The sequence below is a fragment of the Ambystoma mexicanum genome, chromosome 3q, assembly GCF_040938575.1.
Source record: "Ambystoma mexicanum isolate Mex_15411 chromosome 3q, UKY_AmexF1_1, whole genome shotgun sequence".
Lineage (NCBI taxonomy): Eukaryota > Metazoa > Chordata > Amphibia > Caudata > Ambystomatidae > Ambystoma > Ambystoma mexicanum.
The window spans coordinates 399,307,462-399,335,089 of record NC_090926.1 but is presented as its reverse complement, the minus strand read 5'-3'; the positions used below and the strand labels follow the sequence as shown (position 1 = coordinate 399,335,089).

Genomic DNA, 27,628 nt, shown 5'->3' with positions numbered 1-27,628 from the left:
GGTGTTAGAGATAGAGATATTGAAGTTAGCGAGGGCTGTCTCAGGGAGGGAGTCAGCCACCGGAGTAGGAGGCGGAGAGTAGGTGAGGCAAAGGCAGCCGCTGTCATTCTTTTCATGGGTCTGGTGACTTTGAAACCGAGTGGAGAGCTTCAAGTGTGAAGAGAGAAGAGAGTGGTCAGTCCAAGAGAGAGAGGTAGTGAGAGGGATAGAGGGAGGGATGTCGGTAGAGATGAGAGCATCCAAAGTGTGGTCCGCTCTGTGCGTGGAGCCAGAAAGTAAGATAGAGAGGGAGAGAGAATCGCATAGGTTGCTGAAAGGTTTTGAGGAGTCGGGAGAGTCCAGGTGGATGTTGAGGTCCCCCAGCAGGAGGAGTTGAGAAGAAGAGGAGAGTAGAGAGGAGGCCCTTTTATTTTGACACTCTACTAGGACAGCGTTATTATTATTATTTGATGGTCGTAGCCTGCTCCCATCTTTATATCCAGGATTAGATGGGTGTTTTTCACACCCAATTGAAGTTCAATAAACACCCATGAACTGTAATCACTTGTGTCTGTCTTACTGTTTCATACCATGCCTTCCTTACAGTGCTAAGACGCAACCCTGGTATAGCCTACGGTTTGTACCTATGGGCTCTGACAGGGTTTCCGTGGCATCCAAACGAATCCTGATTTCCATGTCTGAGTGAATTTGAGCTGGGATTTTCACAATTGAGAGTGGGCAGCCATTAGATAGTAATTTTGTCCACAATGTATTTCTGATTACTCTCTCCAAGGCTTGTGGAAGGTCAACTAAGGCAAGACAGTTTGTTTAAACAGTCTGCCTTATTGTTGAAGAATAGAGAGAACAGAATTGTTTTATGAAGTGTCGAAGCCCGGTCTAAAGCCTGATTGACATCTGTCCCCAAGGTTTTCTTTACTGATGCATTCATTTAAATTGGATAGGATGACTGCCGAAAAGATTTTGCTCATGCTGTCCAAGAACGCTATGGGTCTATAATTAGATGGCAGTTCTCCATTGCACTTCTTAAAGATGGGTACTAATACCAAATGTTCCCAAGATTTGGGAATCGTTTTAGGGTCTCATCATGCATTACCGCCACATTTTTCCCACTCCGCCCAACCCCTGATGCGGCCCTTAGTCTCTAAAGCGTTGGTAAATAGAGCAAATAAAACTTCACCCAAAGTGATGGATCTTTCTGTCATGGGGATCTCATCAGGACCAGTGTTAAGAAAGGAAGAAGGCATACTATGGCAAAAGGGAAAATGCACACAGTTGCACTGTGAACAACTCTGAATCTAACAACGTGTATATAATACTCAAGTCTTGTGTATATATGTAAAACCCAGGAACGTCGATAAGGTAAAACAGTATTACCAAAATAGGAAAAGGGATGTGGGGTAAACACTTAGGACCTCCTTATGACTGAAAGGAAAGTCGGCAAACTCTTTACCCACTATGCTCTTACAGATACTGACAGCGCTAAACCCACGTAGCGGGCAAGCAAGGACACATTCTGTGAACTGACAATCTGTAGAATACTGAATAAGGAATTATAAACAGTACTCACGAGGACCGGAAAGACCACTTGAATGTCAGTAATTTCACGAACCCTGTAGATCAAACAGGGACCCAGAAGGCTGTAAAAGCAAAGGGTTAAAGATAACAAAATACATAAACCCTAGTAAAAGGCAAGTCTGAATTGTGATAATAAATTGTGAGGAAAACTAAAAGGGGAACACTCTGGAACTTGTAACAACAAACCCACACCTAATAATCAATGGAAAATGAATGCAGAAGTGTAGTGGAAAACATGGAGTGGAATCTCAATAAAGTAGGATCAGGAGCAGGGAAAATGATATCACAAAAGGAAACCTTTCCCACCCAATCCAAGGAGAAAAGGCAGTAACTAATTCTACGAAAGTAAATATTAATACATCCTGCTTTTCAGTAACCAGGACAGCATAAAGGGACAGAAAACACCGGCAAACTGGGCTGCATCAAATAGTAAAGTACAGAGAAAGGCTGTCTGCAGACAGAGGAAGACAGAAAGGGAAATTCAGAAAGCATAAATCAAATAAGCGCATAAATCCGAAATCCAGGACAGAGGAACAAGATACAGGAACTAGTAACTGGGCACAAAGCTAGGAACAGGAACTAGGTACAAGGCATGGAACTAGGAACAAGGAACTGGAACTAGATACTTGGCACAATATCTATGAACAAGGAACTGGAACTAGGTACAAGGCACAGAAACTAGGAACAAGGAACTGGAAATAGATACTTGGCTCAATATCTATGAACAGGGAACTGGAACTAGGTACAAGGCACAGAAACTAAGTACAGGAAACAGGGACTAGTCACAACAGGAACACTGCTACAATGACCAGCGCCGGACTGAAGCAAACTGAGGCTTTTAAAGCTGCTTAACGAGCACACCCCTCAGGCGTGCCGCCTGCTGCACCTGCAGCCACAGGTGTTGCCTATCCTCCTCCCAGCGTTGTGCTGCAAGGGAGGAGATGATGCAGTGAGCCAGGCATTCTGGGAAGCAGGAGGTGAAGCAGTGAGCCAAGGCATTCTGGGAAGCATAGTCATTTGATTTAAGTAGCATGCCGGATGCCAGGGAGGAGATGAAGCAGTGAGCCAGGCATTCTGGGAAGCAGGAGGTGAAACAGTGAGCCAAGGCATTCTGGGAAACATAGTCATTTGATTTAAATAGCATGCTGGCTGCCAAAAACCAGGAATGGATCCGGAAGGGAAGTAACTGGGAAAATAAGGTTTTAACGCTCCCAATTCATCAGAACACTGTAGCATAGGGTTCGAAGGAAATGTCCAGTAAGGAATAAACCCCAGAACATGCCCCCAAGTGGCGGGGACGGGAGCGAAGGGAGCGAGAACGGGAGCGAAGAGAGCGAGCCGTGACACTATACCCCCTCCCACGGCCGACTCCAGGCGGCCGTTACTCGCAGAAAACATCTTCCTTCCATGACTGGAGCGCTTTGTCTTTGGAGGTGGCACTGACGAAAACAATGATCCACGGGCAGAAGCCGAAGGACTGGAATGAATAGAATCAGGCTGCAGTCTATAAGAGTCATAGGCAGGTTTTCGGTGAGGAAAGGACTCATGGGTTGAAGAAAGGCATGAAGGACTTGCAGGACCCAAAGCAGAGTTGGAAAGTCCAGGAAGGTCAGTCTCTGGGAGCGAACACTCATACATCATTGAGGAGGGAGGCTGGCTGGTGCATGCTTTGGACAATGATAGATGCTCTGGTAGCCCCCCTGCTGAGAGCGAACACACAGGAGGTGAGAAAACAGCGGATTTCAGACAATGTTCATGTTCAGACAAAGAAGGTGGTGACTGGTTCAAGGCCTGTGGTTGAGGGTGACCAAGGTTTGATTGCATTTGTTCCACATCTTGGGGGCCTGGAAGTCCAATGGGTTGTACAAGGCTGGCATTCCTGATGTCAGTCATATGGCCACCTTGTTGCACGTGGGATACAACCGCAGGGACGTTTGGCATACCGATAGGAGTGATAGACGCAGTACTTGGTATATCAGGCACACTCGCAGCTGGAGCAATAACAGGCACATCTTGAACTGCAGCAGTCATATCCTCCCTTTGGCTACTAGCACCCGAATGGTGCAGCAGTTGGGGAACCGTGCCCGTCCCTTCCTTCAGGCTCATGTGAGATCCGGCAACAAAAGGGCTGTCAAGCGGCTTATCCAAACCGGCCCCCAAATGTGAACCGTCCGGCCCGTTATCCTGGTTGGCTGCTTGTTCAATGTCTAGGCCATGGCTGATGGTATCCGTCACCCTCTTGTAACACTCCAGGCAAGTCCAACGGCCTTGCATGTAAGGCTCTCCCAAGTCGTGAACCAGCTTGATGTTTTTGGCAGAAGTCTCAGACTCAGATGTAGCATATGCGGGAGGTGCTAATTCTACAGACAAGCAGTTGGGGGAATTAGCTTGTGTAAAAGGCAGGCCTTCTGGTGATCCTCCTGAAGCATAGGATGGGCAGATTGGATGTTCATCCGTAATAAATGGCTGGGATTTAGGCGGTAGCTCTGAAGTAGATGAATCTGCAACATGATCAAACAGAGCAGACAGGTTCACCTCCGATATTGGCAGCAAGGCTGAGCAGGATACAGGTCTTTCATGAACTGAAGCCAAACTAGCAGTAGGCTCTGGGACCGGAGACAGGCACTCAGGATGTGCTACCGGAGGCTTCATGGCTGAAGGATAAACTGCTGGATGAGTCACTGTATCTGAAAACAGGCATGCCAGAGGAAATTCAGAGGCTGAGGGCATGCAAGCTGGAGCCGTCTCGTTAGCTGAAGACAAACTTGTCAAGGTCTTTGGCTCTGACCACGTACATGGTGAAGGCTCTTGAGTGACTGGTAGACATAGCAATTGTTCATTGATTGAAGACAAGTTTGACAATGATGACTGCAGAGCCGTGGACTGGGTAGTCGAAGAGTCAATAGTTGTAGAAGGACAGACTGAAGTCCCAGAAGTCGACAGACATATTTGTGGCTCAGGAATGGAAAGCACCTTTAGGGCGGTTGACTCCATGACACCATTAACCAAAGACTGAGCTGGACCCATGCCGTACCTCTCCTTAGTGGATGACACAGAGTCATTTCAAAAGTCTCTGTTAATCAGGATTTCGTCAAGTGTCCATTCCTTTGTCTTAACTTCTGAAGGTGGCAGATTATCAATCAACAGTTCAGGAATAGCTTGCCTGGTCCTTGTTTTAGTATACTGTGGAATGAGTCCATCAAAACAAGAATTATGTACTGTCTTTGATTGTTCATTGTGACAAAAATTGGCAGAAGGAGGAGTGACCACAGAGGTAGCATCGTTTTCCACATCAGCTTGAATGTTTACTTCAGTCTCAGCAGCTGGATCAAGGGCTGAACCTAAGCCTACAGTAATGACTGATTCTGTGTACTCAACCATTGTGGATTGTGTTTGGAATACAGAAGCATGTATGTGTTCAAACTCTGAATTATGACTGACTGCTACAGAGGAATTCTTAGGCAAAGGAGTGACTTGTAAATCTTCTACTAACAGCAATTCCTGACAAACGGTAGAACAATTGTCAGAATCTGTGCTCTGAATAAGTGCTGTGCAAGAAAGAGGACTTTCACTCCCAATAGGTTTTTCATATTGACAAGTATCATGACCTACTAAAACCTCCTCACTCAGAGATTGAACAGTATTCACTTCATCAACGGATAAAGTTTGAGGTGTAGTCAGAAAAAATCGTAAAGTTTTATTCTCCTCTAGTAAACTGATGTATTCTCGTCTTAATTCCTCAAATTCAACTCTTAACATGCCCAGGCTTAACTGTACATCCCTATCAGTAGTCACAAGGGAAGGCATGGTGGCATCGGGGCTGGAACCTGCCCTAGTCATCTGGACGTGTACTGATTGTACATCGTCATTTACTGCTTGCAGGTCTTGTGATCTATACTCTCGCTTACCGACTTGGTCTGTGTTACCCTTAAGTAAACTACTGACATCAGACCTCTTGACATTAGGGACTACAGTAAGTACTTGTGCAGAGGAGTAAGCAGTTGGCTGAGGGCTGAAAACAGAAGTTATGTAATGAACCCCTTCATTCTTTATGTTTGAATCATGAAACTGTTCAATCTGAGGTAAAGCACAACCGGAATCATGGGGTTCAACAACAGATGTACTCATATTTAGTAAATCTAACAGTGTTTTATTTTCCGCTGCTAAGGCTTGTGCGGACATATCTGGATCAAAATTAAAAACAGAATTAGGATCAGGCAATGTATGATGGGCCAGGCGATGGGTATAATATTTTGCACGTAAATACCCATTCGTGTCAAGGAGTTCATTTAAGTCTGGATCAGTGTTTGAATTATCACAGGCAAACGTAGTCAAAACTTTCTGTACACATTTTTTAGTAGCCTTGCTACCCTTCTTTCTTGATCTGGCCGTATACAAACGGGAAGAAGGGCTGGTCATTCTGTTAAGAAAGGAAGAATGCATACTATGGCAAAAGGGAAAATGCACACAGTTGCACTGTGAACAACTCTGAATCTAACAACGTGTATATAATACCCAAGTCTTGTGTATATATGTAAAACCCAGGAACGTCGATAAGGTAAAACAGTATTACCAAAATAGGAAAAGGGATGTGGGGTAAACACTTAGGACCTCCTTATGACTGAAAGGAAAGTCGGCAAACTCTTTACCCACTATGCTCTTACAGATACTGACAGCGCTAAACCCACGTAGCGGGCAAGCAAGGACAGATTCTGTGAACTGACAATCTGTAGAATACTGAATAAGGAATTATAAACAGTACTCACGAGGACCGGAAAGACCACTTGAATGTCAGTAATTTCACGAACCCTGTAGATCAAACAGGGACCCAGAAGGCTGTAAAAGCAAAGGGTTAAAGATAACAAAATACATAAACCCTAGTAAAAGGCAAGTCTGAATTGTGATAATAAATTGTGAGGAAAACTAAAAGGGGAACACTCTGGAACTTGTAACAACAAACCCACACCTAATAATCAATGGAAAATGAATGCAGAAGTGTAGTGGAAAACATGGAGTGGAATCTCAATAAAGTAGGATCAGGAGCAGGGAAAATGATATCACAAAAGGAAACCTTTCCCACCCAATCCAAGGAGAAAAGGCAGTAACTAATTCTACGAAAGTAAATATTAATACATCCTGCTTTTCAGTAACCAGGACAGCATAAAGGGATAGAAAACACCGGCAAACTGGGCTGCATCAAATAGTAAAGTACAGAGAAAGGCTGTCTGCAGACAGAGAAAGACAGAAAGGGAAATTCAGAAAGCATAAATCAAATAAGCGCATAAATCCGAAATCCAGGACAGAGGAACAAGATACAGGAACTAGTAACTGGGCACAAAGCTAGGAACAGGAACTAGGTACAAGGCATGGAACTAGGAACAAGGAACTGGAACTAGATACTTGGCACAATATCTATGAACAAGGAACTGGAACTAGGTACAAGGCACAGAAACTAGGAACAAGGAACTGGAAATAGATACTTGGCTCAATATCTATGAACAGGGAACTGGAACTAGGTACAAGGCACAGAAACTAAGTACAGGAAACAGGGACTAGTCACAACAGGAACACTGCTACAATGACCAGCGCCGGACTGAAGCAAACTGAGGCTTTTAAAGCTGCTTAAAGAGCACACCCCTCAGGTGTGCCGCCTGCTGCACCTGCAGCCACAGGTGTTGCCTATCCTCCTCCCAGCGTTGTGCTGCAAGGGAGGAGATGATGCAGTGAGCCAGGCATTCTGGGAAGCAGGAGGTGAAGCAGTGAGCCAAGGCATTCTGGGAAGCATAGTCATTTGATTTAAGTAGCATGCCGGATGCCAGGGAGGAGATGAAGCAGTGAGCCAGGCATTCTGGGAAGCAGGAGGTGAAACAGTGAGCCAAGGCATTCTGGGAAACATAGTCATTTGATTTAAATAGCATGCTGGCTGCCAAAAACCAGGAATGGATCCGGAAGGGAAGTAACTGGGAAAATAAGGTTTTAACGCTCCCAATTCATCAGAACACTGTAGCATAGGGTTCGAAGGAAATGTCCAGTAAGGAATAAACCCCAGAACATGCCCCCAAGTGGCGGGGACGGGAACGAAGGGAGCGAGAACGGGAGCGAAGAGAGCGAGCCGTGACAACCAGGGGCACAAGACGACTGGGCCTTTTTCTTGGTATGTTCATCTATTGTAGCTGCCATTCTATAGGAAACTCCCAAAAATGCTTGTGCTTTGTAATATTAAGACGAAAGAACATTTCTTCAAAATGTAACTTCCACTTAGCCTCTGAAATTGAGTTAGCCTGTATGTCCCTCTGGAAATTGTCCTGATCTATTAACAATTTTCCGGAAGTGCCTAAGGCTAGACAGATGTAGGCAAGTCGCATGTTCTCAGCATCTTTTTGATCTAGAGCTGATCTGTGTGCTATAAAACCAATTCTTGTATTTCTGTTTTAGAGCCTTTTGCATTATTAATGATTCTTTATGGTTGTGTTTTCTTAAGTTCTTTTTGAATTCTCTTTTTTTTTGTGTTACTTTTTTGACATAAGAGTAAGTTATTGGAATGACATTTGAAGGCTCTACTGTTAATACTTGTGTATGGAAATCTAGTTTTTGTGAGAGGTATGGGTCTTCTAGTATCTAATCTAGATCTCTACTGACAGGGTGATTTTACTGTTAAACATATCAATGACGTGGGGCGCGCAAGTAATTCTAGTTTTCTGGTTATTTACCACAAAATTGGTATAAGTAGACTCCCCCCCTGGTCTTAAACCAACAAAGTTTAATTGTTATAAAAAGTAAAGAGTGAGCGCTAAGAGTGATGGGGAAGATTTCAAATGGAACACAATTAATACTGTGTGATCAGTTTAATGCAATTGGCAATCACCCTGTCCTCATACCCGCAACGGGATCATCCAGTTTAAGAGCTTTTAAGAGCTTTAAGTTCTTCTTAAAATGTATCGACATGAATGTTAAAAAGGGGGGGAGCCAAAATACATCATTGACAGACCCCTTTATTAATCCCAAAAGGTTTTGTGTATGCACTGTTTGTCCCAGACCTTGCCTAGCCAAGCAGCAACCTTATGATTTGGAGCAAATGTGTAGAGCATTTACTCCTTCTAAAGGTAACCACAATGTCTTTCTGCTTTCTAAATTGAAGGCAGATATTAATTCCATAATTGTAATATAAATAATCTTCTGTGACTACAAATATTTTGCGTTCAGTACCGGAAAAAAAATGGATTAAGAGATTGCTTCATTGTATCAAGATCAGCCCAAAATGTTCCCTGAGTAGATGACAATATTCTATTGGAGGTGATACCATAATATGATCCTTAATGAACTAGTCTCCCAAACAGCATAGATATGTCACTTTCCCTGCTATGTTTTAAAATAATGGAACAATTAGGGCATGATGGAAAGAGTGGGGAATCAAACCAGTAGCCCTGATTGCATAAAAAAACTGTAAACAATGGTGCTCAAAATTCATTATTATGTTATAAAAGAGCTGTGGGCATTGCATCAGGCCCAAAGAGCTCATAGGATGCCTGTGATCTAGGTGTAAATGCAACTTCTATCAAAGTAAATGCACTTTTAGGGTTGGTAACATCACATACCAAAGAAGCATATGACAAAGGAAGCTGCTCCTCGTAAATTGAATGGCTGCTATAAATATTTGATAAAACCTAAACACATACCTGAGGAGTGACGTCTGGTTCCTATTGGACTTGCCTCAATCTCTACCAAAACCATATTCACAGGGAATCGCTTTGCTTTAAAAAAAAACAATTTTATATCTTTTCCTTAAATTAGAGATGGTGGCGGGAGATTTCAAGGGCCTTAAGAGATGATTTTTGTTATATTTACAATCCTTAGAAACCAACAAGTGTTAGGTTGATCTCTCCTAGAGCATTTTATCCCACATCTAATAAAAGGGCTATCCTCTCAAGAAGGTTTCTAGAATTAAAATGTACCTCAGTAGACAACTTGCGCTTAGAAACTGGTCCCCGGTATTAAGCGCATTATAAAAGAACAATTATCAATTACAATTCTAAACTGAAGCAAGGTGCGAGAACCTACTTGGAGGGTTTAGGTGGTTTATGACCACAGTGATTTAGTGATTTTGTGTGAAGGGTTTTTGCTACTAAATATCTTTTCGTAGTACACCATATTAAATTAAACACCTGGTTACCTACATCATGGACTAGGTATCAAACAGATGTTGGTTTTAAATCTGTTGAAGCACGTTCTTGGATTTGCACATTAAAGAGCTCCTTTTTTGTTGCAAGCACTTGATCAGAGTCCTAAATCCACTGAGTATCCGCAATAATTCCATGATGTTGCACTGACTTGAACGGGACTGTCGCCAACCCAACCCCACCTTACATATCCTGGCTCCCAACTACCAGTCCCTTTCACCAGTCAAAGAGGGATTGAGCACCTACAGCTGACCTTTGGAACTTGCTTGTTAGGGCGCAGGTTTTCATTTTTTTTTGCCAATGTCATCTAATTCCCTGTTGTGAGAAACCAGGTGTTTCCTCCGCTAGTCCCTTTCTCAGGTCGACAGAGCACATCCATCGCCTTTAGATCCAGACCCTGGGGGTGGACCAGTGCGGGAGGATCACCTGGGTGAGAGGTCTTCGGGGGGTGGGAGACCTGATGGCGAGACAGGGTATCCCCTTCCCTGTAACACCTTTACCCCATCCTACCCGATAGGATATTTAGAACCCCCCTTTCTTACACTTTCACACGGACAGCCTCACACCCAAGCATTTCACCTGACATGTCCCAATACTAAGGTCAGGCAATTACTGGTAATCAATCACACCTGACTTCCATTACACTTCCCCACAAGGATAAAAGGCGGAGAACGGGAGCACACTCTGAGCGGGGCAAAGCACACGAAGGAACAGTACTTTCCCGACGGCAGCTGAACGAAGGAAGACAGCAAACCAAGATGGGTACGCAAGGAGGGGGATACACTTGACCTTTTCCGCAACAAGCCATTACTTTGCAGAACCCTTCAGGTTAGAAAGCTTAAGGCCAAGAAGCCAGGCTGAAGAATCCTGTATTATGTGTCGGAGATACTCTGGGAGGAACAGCAGCCGCCGCAGTACCGTCCTTGGCTCTCCAGGATGAAAAGCAGCACCAAAGAGATCAACACAGCTGGTGAGTTGGGGAGACCGATGCAAGACCGGTCTGTGTTGAAGTCAAGGTTGCAAGCGTGAACATTGTATAAAGAGTGCAAAAACGAAGATTGAAACGTGTGTGATGAAAGACACGAGGAACGCTTAATTGCTGATAAATTTTTGAATATTAAAGGAGAAAGACCAATACCAGTTAGAGTGGTCAGGCATCATGAGGGTGCCCAATCGAAGGTCTCTGTAAGGTATCCCACCAAGAAGTGGCAGAAACGAAAGTAGAAGATTGTAAAGAAAACTGTGTGAAGTGAATCGAAGTGGTCCTGCAACGGTTTAAGTAAAACCCATTGCACATTTGAAAGTATTTGATTTTTGATATCAAGAGGAAAACGTAGAAAGTGAATACTGTGCTAAAGGTATCCTAGCCTGAATGTGGGAGATCCATGGTCCGGGCCCAAACGAGGGAGACCAATTGTGAACATTGTGGTAAAAAGGGGTCCGACCCTGAAGGAGGTAGACCCATGATGAACACTGGAAACGCAAACTTGTTCATGTAAAAATACTGATAAGAAAGGAACTGTGGTGCTTGCTTGTTATGACACTAAGAGACTGTTATTGGGAAAGAGGCTTTGGCAGAAGGAGCTGCTACCTATGCTTTAAACTGTTCCCTTGTGGCAGAGAAGCCAGAGTGTTGCGAAGCTCGAACGTGCCGCCTCGCCCAGTGCTGAAAACGTGGGGAAGGGAAGCCAACTGCTCAACTATCCTGACTATTTTTTGAACACTTTTCTTTTGTGCATAGATTATTGTCACACACCATTTTGTATTTAGAAGTAAGGATTGGCAATAGGTTTATTAGCATAGGCCCTTTTATTTTGACAGAGACTCGACTAGGACCGCATTATTATAATCTGATGGTCGTAGCTTGCTCCCATCCTTAGATTTAGGTTTAGATAGGCGTTTAAGCAACCCATTGAAGTTTAATACACACCGTTGAACTGTGATCACTTGTTTCTGTCTTCACTGTTTGATACCATGCCTTCCTTACACTGTGCTTGAAGTTTTTATTGTTGAGGCAAGCATTTATTTGGACTCAAAGGTATGTCTGGACACTTTGAACTGTCACGGATGGCTCAACATGTTCCAAAAGCTGTGAGATGGTTCAAGGTTTTTTATTAAGATTTCAATGGGTCCTATGGAAGATGGACTTCCCTCTAAAAGAACACCTCCACCCTAACTCAGGAGTCTCTAGCCCCAAGTTAGTAGGTACTGATTATTGACTCCTCCGAACTAAGATCTTACCTGAACTGGAAGTGATGACCGAAAGGCAGTATACCTTTTCTATCTAAACTGCCTCAGTGGCTTCCTTAACTGTTCGTACTCAATCCAGTGGTTAGTTTTCTAAAGGCTACGGGACACTATGCCACACTGTCTATTTTCGGTCATGCCATTTATTCCATTCCCCCTCACTGCCTGTTCTCCTCTCACTACTCTCCCCTCCTTCAACTCCACCCATCCTTACTCTTTCTGCTCTATTCCTCCTGCTCCTCTGTCCCTCCACAATCTCTCGCTCCTTCTAGGCCTCGCCTCTACCCTTTGATGTTACTATTTCCTCCACTACCATTATGCTGCCTCCTCCACACTACTGCTCTTTCCACTACAGTACTCCTCCCCACTACTCCCCCTCCTTCACACTACTACCTTCTCACACTAATATTCCCTCCTCCAGACTACTATTCCGTCCTCCCCCAAAGTACCACTTCCCCCCACTACTACCACTCCACCCCAACTCCTACTGAGACACCCTCCTTTCACTCACACAAGCACTTCACATACACCTCGTACACTTTCTCTCCTGGCCACACTCATTGCACTCACTACCCAATATCTCACCTGCTCCAGAATTCACCTCCATGCTTGGCTTTCTTCCTCCTGATGGTCCCTTGGTCTACCAATTCCTCCTCCACTGACCTCACTTGAACAACCGACAACTTCCTGCTTCCAGTTACCCTCTTTATGCTCTCCCTGCCTCCTGCCATTGGATTCCTTGCCCGACCAAACTGGTCCTGTCTTCCCTACCCAGGAGGTGTTGCAAGAAGCAAAGAAATGAAATAGTAGGCTAAGCCCCACCCCTTTTCTCTGCGTGAGAAGACCGCGGATGGTGACCAGGATCGCACAATATCCAAGTTTGTGTTAGGGGGTCTCTGTCTGGCTACCACCAAGTGAAGTACAGTCTGTCTGGAGATATGCACCTCTTGATGTCTAGGGAGCGTGCTGTTGCCTGAGGGCGTCTACTTCCAAGGCTGGGGAGTGTTGTGCGGTCTGCATGACAGCGCCTTTCCTGACGCCTATCTCTCTCTCTCCTCTCTGGCCAGCTCTCTGTTTTGGACATCAAAGCAGATTTGGCATGGAGGGTTGCTCTTTCACAGTCCCGGTTTCTGGTGTCATCCCGTGGATAGTGTGTGGAGCTAGAGGTTATTCTCTCTGCCGGTTCTTGCTGTTGCACAGGTCTGGTACGTTGGCTCTAGGAAAGATATAAAGAATCTGGCAAGCATCTTGTTTAGGAGGCATGGTGTAAATCAAAGCTTCATTGAACATAAACAGGCTGGTACAGGAGGTCGGGGGCAGAAATTGTGGCCAATAACTGGCATCACCATTCTTTGAGGTAGAATTGGATTTCATTTCTCACTGGTAGGCGCTAGAAACTATGCCTCTCCAGGTGCTTCAGACTACAAATTCCAACAGCCAGCAAAGACAATGCTGAGAGATCACGCCAGTTGTAGTCCAAAACATGTGGACAGCTGCAGATTGCAGAGCCCTGCACTACTGGCATCAGAGTCTCATTACATCAAACAGATGACATGTCTCAGGTTGCGATATTCATCCACACAAGCGAGTACATTTATTTCCACACCATCAGGTGCAATGGTATGTATTTTTTGGTATGTATTTTGCCAACCTCTTAAGCCTGAAAAGTAGATCCATGCACGTTAGACATGTGGCCAACTTTGCACCAGACCTGCTGTTAAATCTCAGTTACCTGTTTAATGGTATCCACTGCAGAGTGTAATTTGCTTTCTGACTTTGAGAACATTCAGACATGCAATTGCCAATTTACAATAGGCGGTAAGATAGCTATAGCCGGTAAAACAGCTCAGTGCGTTGACCATTCGCTGCTGCAATGTGTGTGTAATCTGAAGGTTCGAATCCTGTTAAGGCCAACTCAGCCTTTCATCCTGCTGAGGCTGATAAAGGAGTATCAACACAGGTTGGGTGATATTGTATGTATATTTGTTCTATATAAAGAGCTTAAGCGTAACTGCTATATAAAACGCATCATTATCATTTGTCCTTGGACGTCTGCTTGCATTCACAGTAATTTGGGAATGTGGGTCTATACACAGTGATATTAATGATACATATGGTGATCCATTCTTGTATGAAATGTCTATAACATTACAGTGATAGCGTAACCATATTTTGTGTAGAGTACTTAGGGTCAATGCTATGTTATGCCACTTCTTGTTTTGTCATGGAGAGAAAGATCATGTTCCATCGCTTCCCGTGATGTCACTTCGGGGTAGGGTCAAATTACATCACTTCCTATGATATCATCAGAGGTCATGGATCGTGTGATGTCACTTCCGCTAACCCTAGCATTTGGTGAAATGACGTCCCTGTCTGACCATGTTTAACACAAGGAATTCGAAACGACACTGGGAAGATCTAACGGATATTTACTTCAGGACAAGAGGAAACCGTTCATGGCAGGCATACCGAAAGGCAAGAAAGTGCATTTTGACCAGCTTGTAGCAGCTGCGAACAAAACTGATATCAGAACACGGATACGGAAATAAGCGCAGACGACAGTGGCAATCATGTTTACACAGTACCGAGCTGTTTTCCTGAGGCATAGGAAGAAATCCTTTGTCTCCCCTCTGATGAGTTTCAACAGTTCACTCCAAACACAAAGTAATGATTAAGGAAAAAACTGATAAACACACACAGCCAAGTAAATGGCAGCCATTTCAAAGCAGCCTCAGAAGCCGGCAGGTCAATCGACTCAGAAATCAAACATGCCTTTTGAGTATTTCAGCCGCATCACCAAGAATGGTGATACAGGGGTGTCTGCCCAAGAGGGTCACAGCCCAGGAATAGGTAGAGGACAACTAAGGGCTTCTTATACTCATCCAACAATGGAGATTCCAAGTGCAAAAAGTGACTAGCTACAACACATGACCTTTGGCACACCCCAAACCCCCGGTTCTGGATCGTCAATTCCACCACTGGAGGGAAATTACAAAGAATGTCTGGACCCTAACGTGCTTTCCAGGGGTACCAACTACCTCTCACTCCCCCTCCTCCCCTTGACCAAACTATCCACCATTTTAATTAATTAACTAATCATGTGTAACGCGCTTAATACCAGGGACCAGTCTCTAAGCGCAGGCCCAGTTTACGAACCCGTGTTGCTCTGCATTGTCTTGCTTCCAAGACAAACGCGTTGCACGCGAGCTATCCTCCAGGCGTTTTAGTGGAAGAAGTACAGTGCTTTAACTGACTGCAATCAAGAGGGATCCCCCAGCATGATGCCAGGGACTGTGAGCTTTATTTTTCATGGTAAAGGATGCAGTTGCCACCATACCATTCTGGACATCTCTCTTTTCGATGTCCAATTTCAATAAGAAAAGTTCAAGTAGGTGACCATATGACAACTCCTGATCTCACTCCAGCAGGAGGACTGGGCTTTGCATAGTGGATTTGCCAGATGTTTACTTCCTTATTTAAACTTTGGAATTTGCATTCAGACGTTAATGCACTTATTTAAGGTGAGCTCCCACTTTTTGTACATAGAGCCCTTTTCAGGTTCAGCACAGGTTGTTCCACCCCTCCCTCCAAGCTAATGAGTACCATAGCTGCTACTTTTGGCTGAATAGAAGGACTTGCCCTACTGTGTGGGGGCCTAAGGGCTGGTGACCCAAACAGGGATAGCCTGATACTATAATCGTACCCTTCCTTGCTGCCGCTCTTATTCTTACTGTTCTGTCCATTCCTCCCCTCTTCCTCTGGGCATTTCCCCTTTTCGTCATCTCTCCTCGTACCTCAACCCTTCCCCTCCTCCCTGTTAATCTTACTCCCCCTCTGACTACTCTATCTACACTCTTCTCCTCCCTCCTGATCGTTCTCTTCCTCTCATGCTTTGTCACCTTCACTCACTCAGACACATATAACAAAATTGGTACCGCTCTGTCAAACACATCACCTTACCTTCCTCTCTCTAAACACGCCTTTAGTCTCCTCTAACTCCTACTCCAACTGCTGCACACTGTTCCCTGGTCTCTTGGTCCTCCTGCGCCTCCTCCAACTTCAACGCACCACTTCTGACTGAAGACTGACTCTCCTGGGTATATAAAATCCACCACTTCCTGTCTAGGAAGTTTCCTAAACTCCCATTGGGCACTCGGGGCAGCAGTCTTCCTGTGCCATTCTCTGTCTTGTCTACCCCAAACTCCTATCTTCCACCTTTCAAGGCTGGCTCCTTCCCTGGAATTCTTCATAAGGGTATTTAGCTCTGCCCTCTTTTTGGCTTTCATTTTTTTTTCCAGCCAGCCTTACAGCCACTGAGGTTGTTTGTTCTCTGCTTCATTCCTGTACCAAGTAAGTCATAGTCCAAAGGGATTCGAGGGAGTGGTCCCTGGTCTCCGAGACTCCTGTGCAGCTCCCTGTTGGTAGCAGCTACTTCACCACTGCTCCCTGGTAGCACGTCTGATGGCACTGTGACAGGTGTTCAGTCTACCATTTGGTTTCTGGGTGAGTAACGACCATTTCACCTGGGCAACTCCTTCTCTCCTTCAGGACCAGGCCATGGTTTCGGCAGTTGGTCCCAGGTGCATTGAGGTACTGGTAGTCCTTGTTGTTGATCTCTGCAGGGCACTTCCCTCTGTGGTTTACTAGCCATTCTCATAGTGTGAAGATTGTAGCGCATGCTGGTAGCTGTAGACTCTGGATCTTGCGTCTATACGTGTCCTCACTGAACTACATGGCTCTGGGGTACTAAGTAGAAAAAGAAAGATGTCCAGGACAGAGGAGGTTAGGCACTGTGACAGCGAAAGAGGAACCAATGCACAAACAGCTCAACACGTTCCCCGGAAACAGCTCTGGGGTAGGTCTGGCCTTGTCACTGCCCCAATGGGCCACCTACTTCTGTGCGAGATTGTGCATTCCTGCCTGCCAGCTATGAAGACCTACTACAAAAAACCGCGACCACTGGAAACATAATCGTGAGAAAGGGGGACAGGGCACCAAATACCAGGACAGTCCTGGTCCTGGCAAAACCGCAACATCTAGTCACCCTACCTACACGCCATCTGCAGACACCAGTTGCTTGACACCAGTTCACGAGCAGACGTATGGTTCAGTGAGGGTGTCTGTGTGGAAAGGTTTTCGCTGGCTCTACCGTTCAAAGGCTAGTTGTGTTCTTCCACTTGCGTCACTTTTTGGTAGTCATAAGCAAGCATGGAGGAGTGGAGTAAGTTAAAGTTGCTTACCAAAGTACTACTGTCCTTCTAGTCAACTGTTCCATTTCCTCCATAGGGTAGGGTGACCAGATTTAAAAAGTAAAAAAGCGGGACAGGGCAACTAACATAAAGGTAGGACTAACTCTTGAAAGTGGCTGTCAAGGCACTACACTTCAGTAGAGGTTGGAGGAGGAGGTTTAAGTGTTACTGTTCAAATAAACATATATTAGAATTAAAGTATCACATATCTCTGTGTGAGATCGTGCATTCATGCCTTTCAGCTATAAAGACCGATTACCAAAACCGGGACCACTACAGTTTCCAATGGAAACATAATCTTGAGAAAGGGGGACAGAGCACCAAAAACCAGGACGCCTGGTCACCCTACCATAGGGGGCTATAAGTTCCCTTTGTGAGTAAACACTTGCGGAAAAAATGTGGGGGTCGTTGGTAGAATGCAAGAAAAATATCTAGCGCTTCGGTTTCCGATCTACAGTCCTTCTTCCAAACATTCTGCTGTGCCGAATGCTCTGATCATGTCCCATAGGAAGAACATGCCACAAGTATGGAGGGAACGGCAATGTATGGACTAGGCATATAGAAGTCACTATGGTGAGTGACCTTACCTATTCTCTCTCTTACAAATGTGTACATTTTTCTCTTTTTAAATAAAATAAATGTGGAGTCCGTAATTTTGTACCATTTCATAAATGTACAGGTATAGTATTTTCTTTTTTAAAACTAAGTTTTTTAGCAAAAACAGGATTTAAATTAAGAAAGAAAATGTTAAATGCCGAAGGGCTTCAGTTTAAGTTATTTCTAAAGTAGCTCTGTCAATAAAGCTGCTGCACAGTAAAACCTAGTGATCCATTTTGAGTGTAAATGACTGACATGTTACTCACTGTACACTGATCTATGCCTGGCAAAGCAGTGTGATAGGGACAACCCATTTCTAGAAATGAAAAATAAATCTACTCTGGGAACCCCATCCGCCTTTCAGGGGGAGTCGTGTGTGTAGGACAGAGGGGCGTGGACCCAGCCCAAGTCTCAAAACACCCTCTCTTCAAGGAACACAAGCATGGCGATTAGCATAAAAGCAAACATCATTTTGGGAACACAAGAATGGCCACAATTATATATCTGAAATAGGTCTATCATAGTGATTCAGCAAGAAACTAGTTTGAGCAAGTAATGGAAGTTGGTCTCTCTGCTCTATTCATTTTTCAAAATACTAACCCCAACAAAACAGTTCTGTAAATTGTGAGATACATACCAATTTGGACAGCTAGTGAATAGGAGGTGAGGCATTGGCTGTTTCAGTCATTCTTTCATGAAGCTCTGGCTGCTTGTGGGTGAGAGCTCGGCAAAATCATGGAGCTTCCTGGGCTAGCCTAGGCTAGGGGTTTGGGCCCGAGCTGTGCCAGTCTTCTTCCTTCCAATTGCCTACCGTGGGGCCACTTCCTTGCATGTCTGCCTCTGGATCACCATTATTGGCACTATACCATATGCTGGGTTTCCTCCACTGTCTCCTGGGCCCTCCCCTGAGTCTCCAGGGGTCATTGTATTTGCACCATAATGACAGGTGCCCCTTCCAGCAGTGGAGCTGTTGGGTAGGTTGCAAATCACGGTCCACCTTCTGACAACCCAGCTCAATGTGGCCAGCTGTGCGCTGATGGCAGCCACTGTATTACAGCCAAATGTCCCCATCTAAACAGGATTCCGAATGTTGGTGTGGAACCATTTCACCGAACACCTTAAAAGTATGAAGAACATGTTCTCATCCATTCAAAGATCTGCTCTATTGACAATGTAATCGCACACAGGCTGCTGAATGGCAGACACAAGTGCAGCAGCCTAACAAGCTCCTTGGTACAATAGTACTTGCCAATTTACACAGTATTCTTGTGCACAGTTCTCTCGTAGCTGTAAGCTACTGAGGCAAGCCCAAAATAATCCCACAGCATAATGCAGGCGATCCCTCAAAGATAAAATATGCCAAGATCTGCCATTTGCAGGTATCTCTCTTACAAGATGCTTTAGAGCTGTCTTAAGGTAGCCACCCAGAACAATACTTCTACACAATCACAGAAGAGACGTCATTAGTGGTAACTTACTTGCATGGCAGAACACGGACCACATCGTTCTGTTTGTAGCTCTCAATGCAGACAGCACAATGATCAAAGTCTGGGTCTGTTTCCTGGAAGGAACAATACAGAGAATGTGATTACGAGAGGAGGACCACCGCAAACCTGATCTCAGTGTGGACACCAATCCAGAGAGCCTTAGAAAAGAACGCACAAGGAAGAATTTAGCAGAATCAGCAAGGTTAATGAGCATGCAGATTAATATGGCATGACAACTTGAAAAACTACAACAAATCTATCTTATATTCCGTAATTTCATAGATCTGAGAACGAGGCATCATTTAATTGCAATCTTGGTCCCCAACGCACTGTGTGCCCTTCATGCAAGCTCTGCCACAGAGGGCATGTTATGATTATTTCTGTGTAATAATGTTCGCCTTCTGAACCAGATAATGGCACTGAGAGAAAATACAGATACATTTATGTTGGCATGCAAGATTGAGGAAATATATGCTTCATTTATATGCCCAGGCGCGCCTTTAAATCAGTGGCCCCAAGCACCAGCACTGTTTAATACAACATAGCTTAGTTGTGCCAGTTCCTGGACTAGAGCAGTCAAGGGGCCTGATTCATGGAACGTTTTCCTATGGGATTGCGCCATTATAAAACACCTCCATGAATCAGGCTCCAGGTAAGTGATCCTGTAAATTGCCCTTCTGCCAGGAACGATAGCCTCACTGCGCTTGGATCTGTACAAATGATGGCTGAGCTGGGGCTTTAGTGGGAGAGGCGGATGCTCACGACTGTCATGTTGATGAGTGCAGGCCAGAAGCACCAGTTACCTGTGCGTCAGTGGGGATTGGCTGTGTTCAGGGGAGAAAGACCACTGGGCACGGTGCCCATAAGGGAAGGCCTCGGGGTTAGGAGAGCTGCGATGGATGAAGAGTGAGTGGCAATGGTCCTTGCTCATCATTACAGACTTCATGAAAAAGCTCAAGAATGGAAGAGCAAATTGCATCCAAACTGTGCACATGCTTGTGCCCGTTTCACTAAGTAGAAGCACGCAGGGTTTGCTTTTGGTCACAACAATAACCGCTAGTGATTTGGATGCAGAGACATAGAATTGTGCAACCTGAAAAATTCAGGCCGTTATTCAATAGGATACAGTGGCCTGTTTGTGCACAACCCCATGGCTACAGCCATGACCCACTTTTGCAAGCCGTGTAGTCGAAGAAAAAGGCTGCTGTAAAAAGCTAAAATATCATCGAAACCAAAGGCAAAGACCATCGGTGTACTCGCTCAGTACAAGAAATACCACCTGGAAGGATGATGATAACAAAACTGTCAGAAAGAGGAAAGTATTACACAGCCATACAAAAAAAGAGGTGCATGAAAGGATACGATCATCTTCCAGTTGAGTATTGAAGCCTTGATCACTCCATCAGTTAAGACAGTTGAGGAGGAGCGGAGCCAACCACATAATTTTGGGGGCGGGGGTGGAAACAAGTTTTGAAAGCTGGTAGTGAGTGGGGCCATTAAACCTATTGCGCTGTTGATCCCCACCCCGATCCCAGGAGGCTGAATAGATATTCCGCCTTACTGAAATGAATCTTTCACCCCAACTCACCAGGGGGGTAGCCAGGATAGTGTAACAAGTGAGTCCTCAAGCTAATGTAGTAGGGCTTACCGTAAGAGGAGCCCAAAGAGGCAACTGGGCTTGTTCTGCGCGTGGCTGAATCCGCAGTAGCTTCCGAACATAGCGAGGGTGAGCATACCACTCAAGGTGGGTTTGGAGGGGTTCCCCCTCCCAAGAGAACAATCATTAAATAAGGGGTTAACATGATGCATTTTACAGTACACTTGCTGTGATACTTTAGTTAAAAAGCCACACAGTTTACAATCGGTTTTGTAGGGTAAGGCATGAAAAATGTCTATTGGAAGCCTAGCCACCAACAATGCACAGGAGTATTTTCAAACACATTTTCATGATGTCTTTGCCCACTGTATGCCAGCACTCTGCAAGTGTAAAAACCTTTTCATACTGATTGTGCCCAAACATGTCCAATCTGGTGGTCATATACCACAATTACCACTTACGAAAATACTCATGTTTGCATTGCCCATAATGACAGTAATGATACTATAACAAAACCAGTTCATGCTGGCTCTGCCAATTTATGCTGTATCACCACGTAAGAATATACTCCTGTTGGCTTTGCTTTAATGCCAGTAAAGAAAAGCCATACCACAGTAAGAAAACATGTCCTTCCTTGGCTAGCTGTTAAGATACCTCAGCGAGTTGAATGCTTGCTGCTACAATCTGAGCGTGATCTGCAGGTTGCAGGTTCAAATCCAGCCAATGCCAGCTCAGCCTTTCATCCTTCTGAGGTAAATAAATGATTTCCAACTTCAGTTGGGTGATCATTTTATATAAATATGTTCTCTGTACAGAGCTTTGGCAAAAGCACTATCAAAAAATCATTATCATTACACAAATCACCCCATATAAGAACACTCATGTTGTATTTGCCCCCTATTGCCAGTAACTAATGTCATGCCACAGTAAGAAAACATTGCCTTGTGGGCTGCACATATCACCCCCCCCAATTTAAGAACACTCATGCTGCCTTTGACCTTAACGCCAGTAAAAAATGCCATGCCACAGTAAGGAAACGTGACCTCACCCACGTAAGAACACTGATCAGATTATCTTTGCCCTTAACGCAAGTCCAGAATTCCATGCCATAGTGGAACCCAGCCATTCCAATTGCAGTACCCTCCACCCACTCCAACTCCTCATTCACATAATAACACTCAAGTTGGCTTGGTTTTGCCAAGAAAAGCTAGTAAAACATGCCATGCTCCTGGCAAAAAATGTTCATGCACCAATGCCCCCTCCCCGGGCCCCAGCATCACAGACAAACTCACACAGATGCACTCACTGATACGATACACAAGATACAGATACAGACAGACCCACACAGAGACACACACACAAAAACAAAACCCACCCTCCAATACACACTGAGAGATACACACACAGCCACACAAACATGCACACATTCATATATATTCAGGCACATATACACCTTAAGTCATTCACAAGAGCACCCTGAACATTCATACTCACTGTGTTCTCATTCACTCATGTACACCATTCACACTGCATTAATTCATATGCATGTGCTTACAGACACCGCCTCACATGCAAACATACACACACTTGCACACTCCCCAACATGCATGCACAGATGCATTCATACATGGAGTCAGGGGTGCCTGTCCTTTGTTAATGGTTTTCCCTGGCTTTCTGTTAGTAATCCACAGGCATCCTGTACAGCAAGCACCTGGTAACAGGTTTGCAGACTGTTTGGGATCTTTTTTGGGGGGGGGGGTTTGCCTCTGTTTTCAGTGGAACTTTGAAATCATTGTTGGTGCTAGTTCAACTTCTAGAGAAGACTGCCTTTGGGGTTGTAGTCCTTTGTTTGTTTCCGCTTTTCCTCTCTCCTCCCATCTTGATAGCAATTAGGGAGTCGGGGGTGCCTGTCCTTTGTTAGTGGTTTTCCTGGCTTGCGGTTAGTAATCCATAGACCCCTCCCTCCTATTGGCCTGTGTCCTTGGTCACATGACCAGGAAACACCATTCTTCATCAGCCCTCCTAGGGCAGCCTTGACCGGGCAACAAATAGCTAAGGACCTAGGGCTCCCTGCTAAGCAGCTCCACTCTGTGTTTGCCCATGTTCACCTGGGACGTCTGACACAGACAACCTACTGAAATTGTTAAGGTAAGTGTGGTGTGGGCAGCGGCTAGAGCCATTACTGTACTCAATTAAAACTCCACCACTCTTATTACCTAATATAATATAGCCTAATTGTGTGAGGTAGCCATATTTTGTATTTAGCATAAGTGGCCGCTGTGCTGAACTGTGCCGCGCACGATAGTTAGCTGCTGTGTGTCACATTTAGATAGAATTGTGAAGATTAGACATGTGTCACATTTAGATAGATTTATCAAGATTAACCCTGCACAGCACCTCAAATATTAGTATGCAGCTATCCCCACGATCAATTCGATCTAGCTGCACAGAATCTTTGACCACCTTGCACATCGCAAAGATAATTATAATGTAGCTATCCCCGCGATAATATTTGACCTAGCTGCACACATAATCCCACATACCCTACTCACAGCACATCACCACATTCATTAGAATGCAACTAACCCCATGATAAATCCAGCCTAGCTGCACACATACCTAGTGCACACACGCACCATTTATTTCTCCGACCATTTACAGTTACCTGGACTGCAGTCCCGAGGGCGTTCAACCAACAGTGCTTAAAGACCATACCAATGGTGAAAGGCGTTATACAAATGTCCATTAACATAACATGCATGCAATCCACACATACACATCATCAAAAACACTTTCATTCTTACCCGTTTCTGTCTGTCTATGCCTCTGCATCTCACAGACTATTTAGTTAAACAAAGCATAGCTAATCATTGAAAGCATGGACCAACTAAAGGTTGAGCCCAGCAGTTAGTTAATCCTTAATCGTCCACACTGGGGGTCTACTGATAACATCTCCTGGGCAGGCTTTTGTTCTCTGCCCGTTTGCTGATGCTGCTTTCATGTGGATGGAATGTTCTCTCACTTGCAGAGTGGTCTATTTACTTTATTTTTCAAAAGTAAAGTAAATACACCGCTCTCTGAGGTGAAACATGTGACAGCTTCTTGCCGTCTGAGCCCGGACTGGGCCTCACAGCTGAGTGACTACTGCTGCCTCAAAGTGTGAGGGCTTTAGCCCTCTCAAGCCCAAGCCTGGTGCCGCCAACGAGGAGGAGTCATGGTAAACATTGGATGGGTCGCCTGGCCCTCCTACAAAAGGTACCAAATAAGGGTTCTCTGACACTCTGTCTACTGAGGTGTCTTATAAGCCATACATGTGCTATCGCAAGTTTAAACACTCACCCCAAAAAGCTCCTGTGAGAACTTGCTTTTCAAGGATTGAATAAGAAATACACATTCTGTGAAAGCAAGACGCTAATGGTGTCGTCTAACATAATTGCACCCATTATTTGTTGTGCGCTTTCCGGGCAGGGAGGTGGGTGTACTAATACAATGTAAAAATGTACAGGTTATGCCCGATAACATATTAATCATCTTTCCCCATAGGTGAATACACTGCAGCTGTAATTGGTGGATGCAAAGGGACTCTGGGTCGTAGCCTACTCCTATTACTTTTCCGGTTCAGGTTTCTCTGATAGCACAGCGAGTAGAGCGCTCGCTTTGCCATCTGTGCAGAGCCTGCTGACACAGGTTCGAATCCGGCAGCTTTCCATCCTTCTCGTAGCGCTATATAAATGCTAAAGTATATTATTTATCTCTCCATTTCAGCTGGTCTGAGGAAAAAGCGTGGTGCATTGTCCCCGTCTGACATGGGGACAATGGCCAGCCAAGGGTGGACTGGCCTATAGGGACTCTGGAGATTTCCCGGTAGGCCTCTGCAAGCTGGGCCTCTTGTGTGTTAACCTATTTTATTTTCAACATTTCTCATGGGAAAAGGGACGGGCTTGCTGAAAAGATGTAACATGGGGCCTTTTTGAACATTACTTCCTTTTGGTTCCCAGTCCATCCCTGTGGCCAGCCACCATGCCATAGTAATGCTACCTGGACTACACACATGATCTATGACTATTAGCATTTGGCGCATAGATTGAATACCATTAATTTGAATAATAACAGCTATGACAGTAATGCTTAGTAGGTGGAGGTATCCAACATGAATCCTATATAAAAAGCGGATATTATTGGCCCGTGTATGCCAACTCTCTGGATGCTAAGTCCCCACATGTATGTCACATGTATTGCAATACTGAGGGCATGACTGACATAATCAGATGACCTTGTGGTCTTAAGTATGTGGGTTGACTGCTCCCGCCATCAAAAAAACCTACTATTGACCACTAATATTGTATCAAGAGCCATACATTAGATGGACCATCAGGTGGACATTTCGTACAAATGAAACCACAGATATGAAATAGGCAGTCACTGAGAAAGTAACACTCCACTTTGGAGGGGGTTACTAGGAAACAACACTCCATTGGTGGGAACAGAGATGGGTTTTTCCACCTTCAAACACAAGTGGATGTTCTTAACAAGTGTTTTGAATGGAATCGTTTAATCCTCAAATTGTAGGCTTAGAAGCTGTATATCTCACTGCTTTTTTACAACTTGGATTTCTATTGTCCGTCTCTGGATGATTGTGCTTCATCATGCAGTTAGGCCAACCTGTATGCTTTATACGGCAGGTAGACCAATGTATATTACACAGATGGCTGACCCCTGGATCCAGCATTGGTATCTTTCATGGATTCACATGCTTTGAATATTCCCCGTCGTCAGACTGGGAACCATCAGTACACTTATAAAGCCGTTTTCCATAGGAAAAACTTCGACACTTTTGTGTCCTATCTATGTCGTTTTAGGCTGCTTACGCATGCCCCAATAGGACGTAGAGGTATAAATGCCCCGCCCCCACGGCTCCCTTCAGATTTTAACCCCTCCAAAGTAGAATGGGGGGAATACAAACATATACATTGCATTCAGGGGAGGCCGGCGGGCGCATGTGAATCCATGAAAGATACCAATGCTGGAGAAATGGAGTTACAGGTAAGAAGCTATTCCCTTCTCCAGCATTGGATCTTTCATGGATTCACATGCGTAGAATAGATTGTATAGCAGTAATACTGATATGGCGGTGTGAATGCAATCCAATATCATCATAAGCATACATTCCCTTTTTTTTTCTTCAAAACAGCAATTACAGGTTAGTTCAAAACAACAATCACAACAGTAATCACAATAACCACCATATGCATTTAGGTATATGTATTTCTCTCTCTCATATATATATATTTATATATATATGTATATATATAAATAAGGTCATTTCCCTGAATAGGGCTTACCTCACTGAAACAGATGGTGCAAGACTGCTCGTCCCATCTGTACATCGTCCGCATGTTGCCGTTCGAGGCAATAATGGCGGGTAAATGTGTGTGGCACCGACCAGGACGCCGCTTGACAAATGTCCGTAAGCGGAATCTCTGCCCACAACGCCGCCGAAGACGAAGTTGATCTCATGGAATGAGCTCTCGGACATCCTTCTAGGGGTTTCCCCGCCTTGGAGTGACAAAAAGCAATCGTTGACGAGACCCATTGAGCTAGTCCTTGTTTTGAGATTGCCTTTCCTCTCGTCGACGGACCATAAGCCACGAACAGTTGTTGCGTAGTTCTGAATTGCTGAGTCCGATGAAGATAACATTTTAGAGAAGTCAGGAGCCAAGCTATGAGGTTGAGACTGTCTGGGTCGTGGTGCCACACTGTTCCCTTGTCCCGGGACAGGAGATCCGGGACCTTCCGAAATGTTATCAGCCACGCTATTGACAGCTGTAGCAGGTCGGAGAACCATGCTTGTCTCAGCCAATAAGGAGCCACTAGGATCACTCAACACCTGTATCTGTGAATCCACTGCAGGTTCCTCCGTATGAGAGGAAACGGGGGAAAGGCGTACATAAACTTGTCCGTCCACGGGAAGAAGAATGCTTCCCCCAGCGAGCCTATCTGTGGCTACCCGCTGGCGTACAGTTTGCTTTTTTTGTTCTCCCATGTTGCAAAGAGATCCAGAGGAGGCTGCCCGCACTTTCTGAAGATCTTTGACAACTGAAGATTGTCCAGTTCCCATTCGTGTATTTGGTCCATTTCCCTGCTGAGGGAATCCGCGTACTCGTTCTTTATTCCCGGGAGATGGTGGGCTACAATGGTTATATTGTGTTTTAGAACCCACTGCCATACTTTGAGCCTCGGTGGAAAGGGTTCTGGAACGAGTCCCTCCTTGTTTTCTCAAGTAAAACATTGTTGTTGTATTGTCTGTCAATACTCTCACTACCGAGCTCTTTATGTGCGGTAGAAAAGCTTTCAGGGCCCAACGCACTGCCCTCAACTCCAGTATGTTGATATGCAGGAGCGATTCCTTCGGCGACCACCGCCCTTGCATTTGGAGAACGCCCATATGTGCTCCTCATCCAGTCAGCGACGCGTCCGTCACTATGGTCACGCGGTACTCCGGTTCTTGCAGGGGCACCCCCCTGGATAGGTTCTGGAAGCCTTGCCACCATCGAAGAGCTCGCAGGAGATCGTCGTCGACGATCAGTTTGTCCGACCAAAGTCCCTGGGTCTGGGTCCACCGGTCCGCCAGGAACTCTTGAATTGGCCTCATGAAAAGGCGGCAGTTGTTCACCAAAGGGATGCACGACGCCAGAGCGC

At 45.0% G+C, this 27,628-nt stretch overlaps 1 protein-coding gene across 2 annotated transcripts in view; it reads right to left on the bottom strand.

Annotated features, from left to right (window-relative positions):
• The window catches only part of RNF130 (ring finger protein 130), a 1,130,799-nt gene that overhangs the window by 425,470 nt on the left and 677,701 nt on the right, over window positions 1–27,628 (bottom strand). For both annotated transcript variants that reach the window (XM_069654089.1, XM_069654090.1), the window contains exon 5: window positions 19,324–19,406. In XM_069654089.1, coding sequence (XP_069510190.1) covers window positions 19,324–19,406 — 83 coding nt within the window. The remainder of the gene's footprint in view (window positions 1–19,323; window positions 19,407–27,628) is intronic.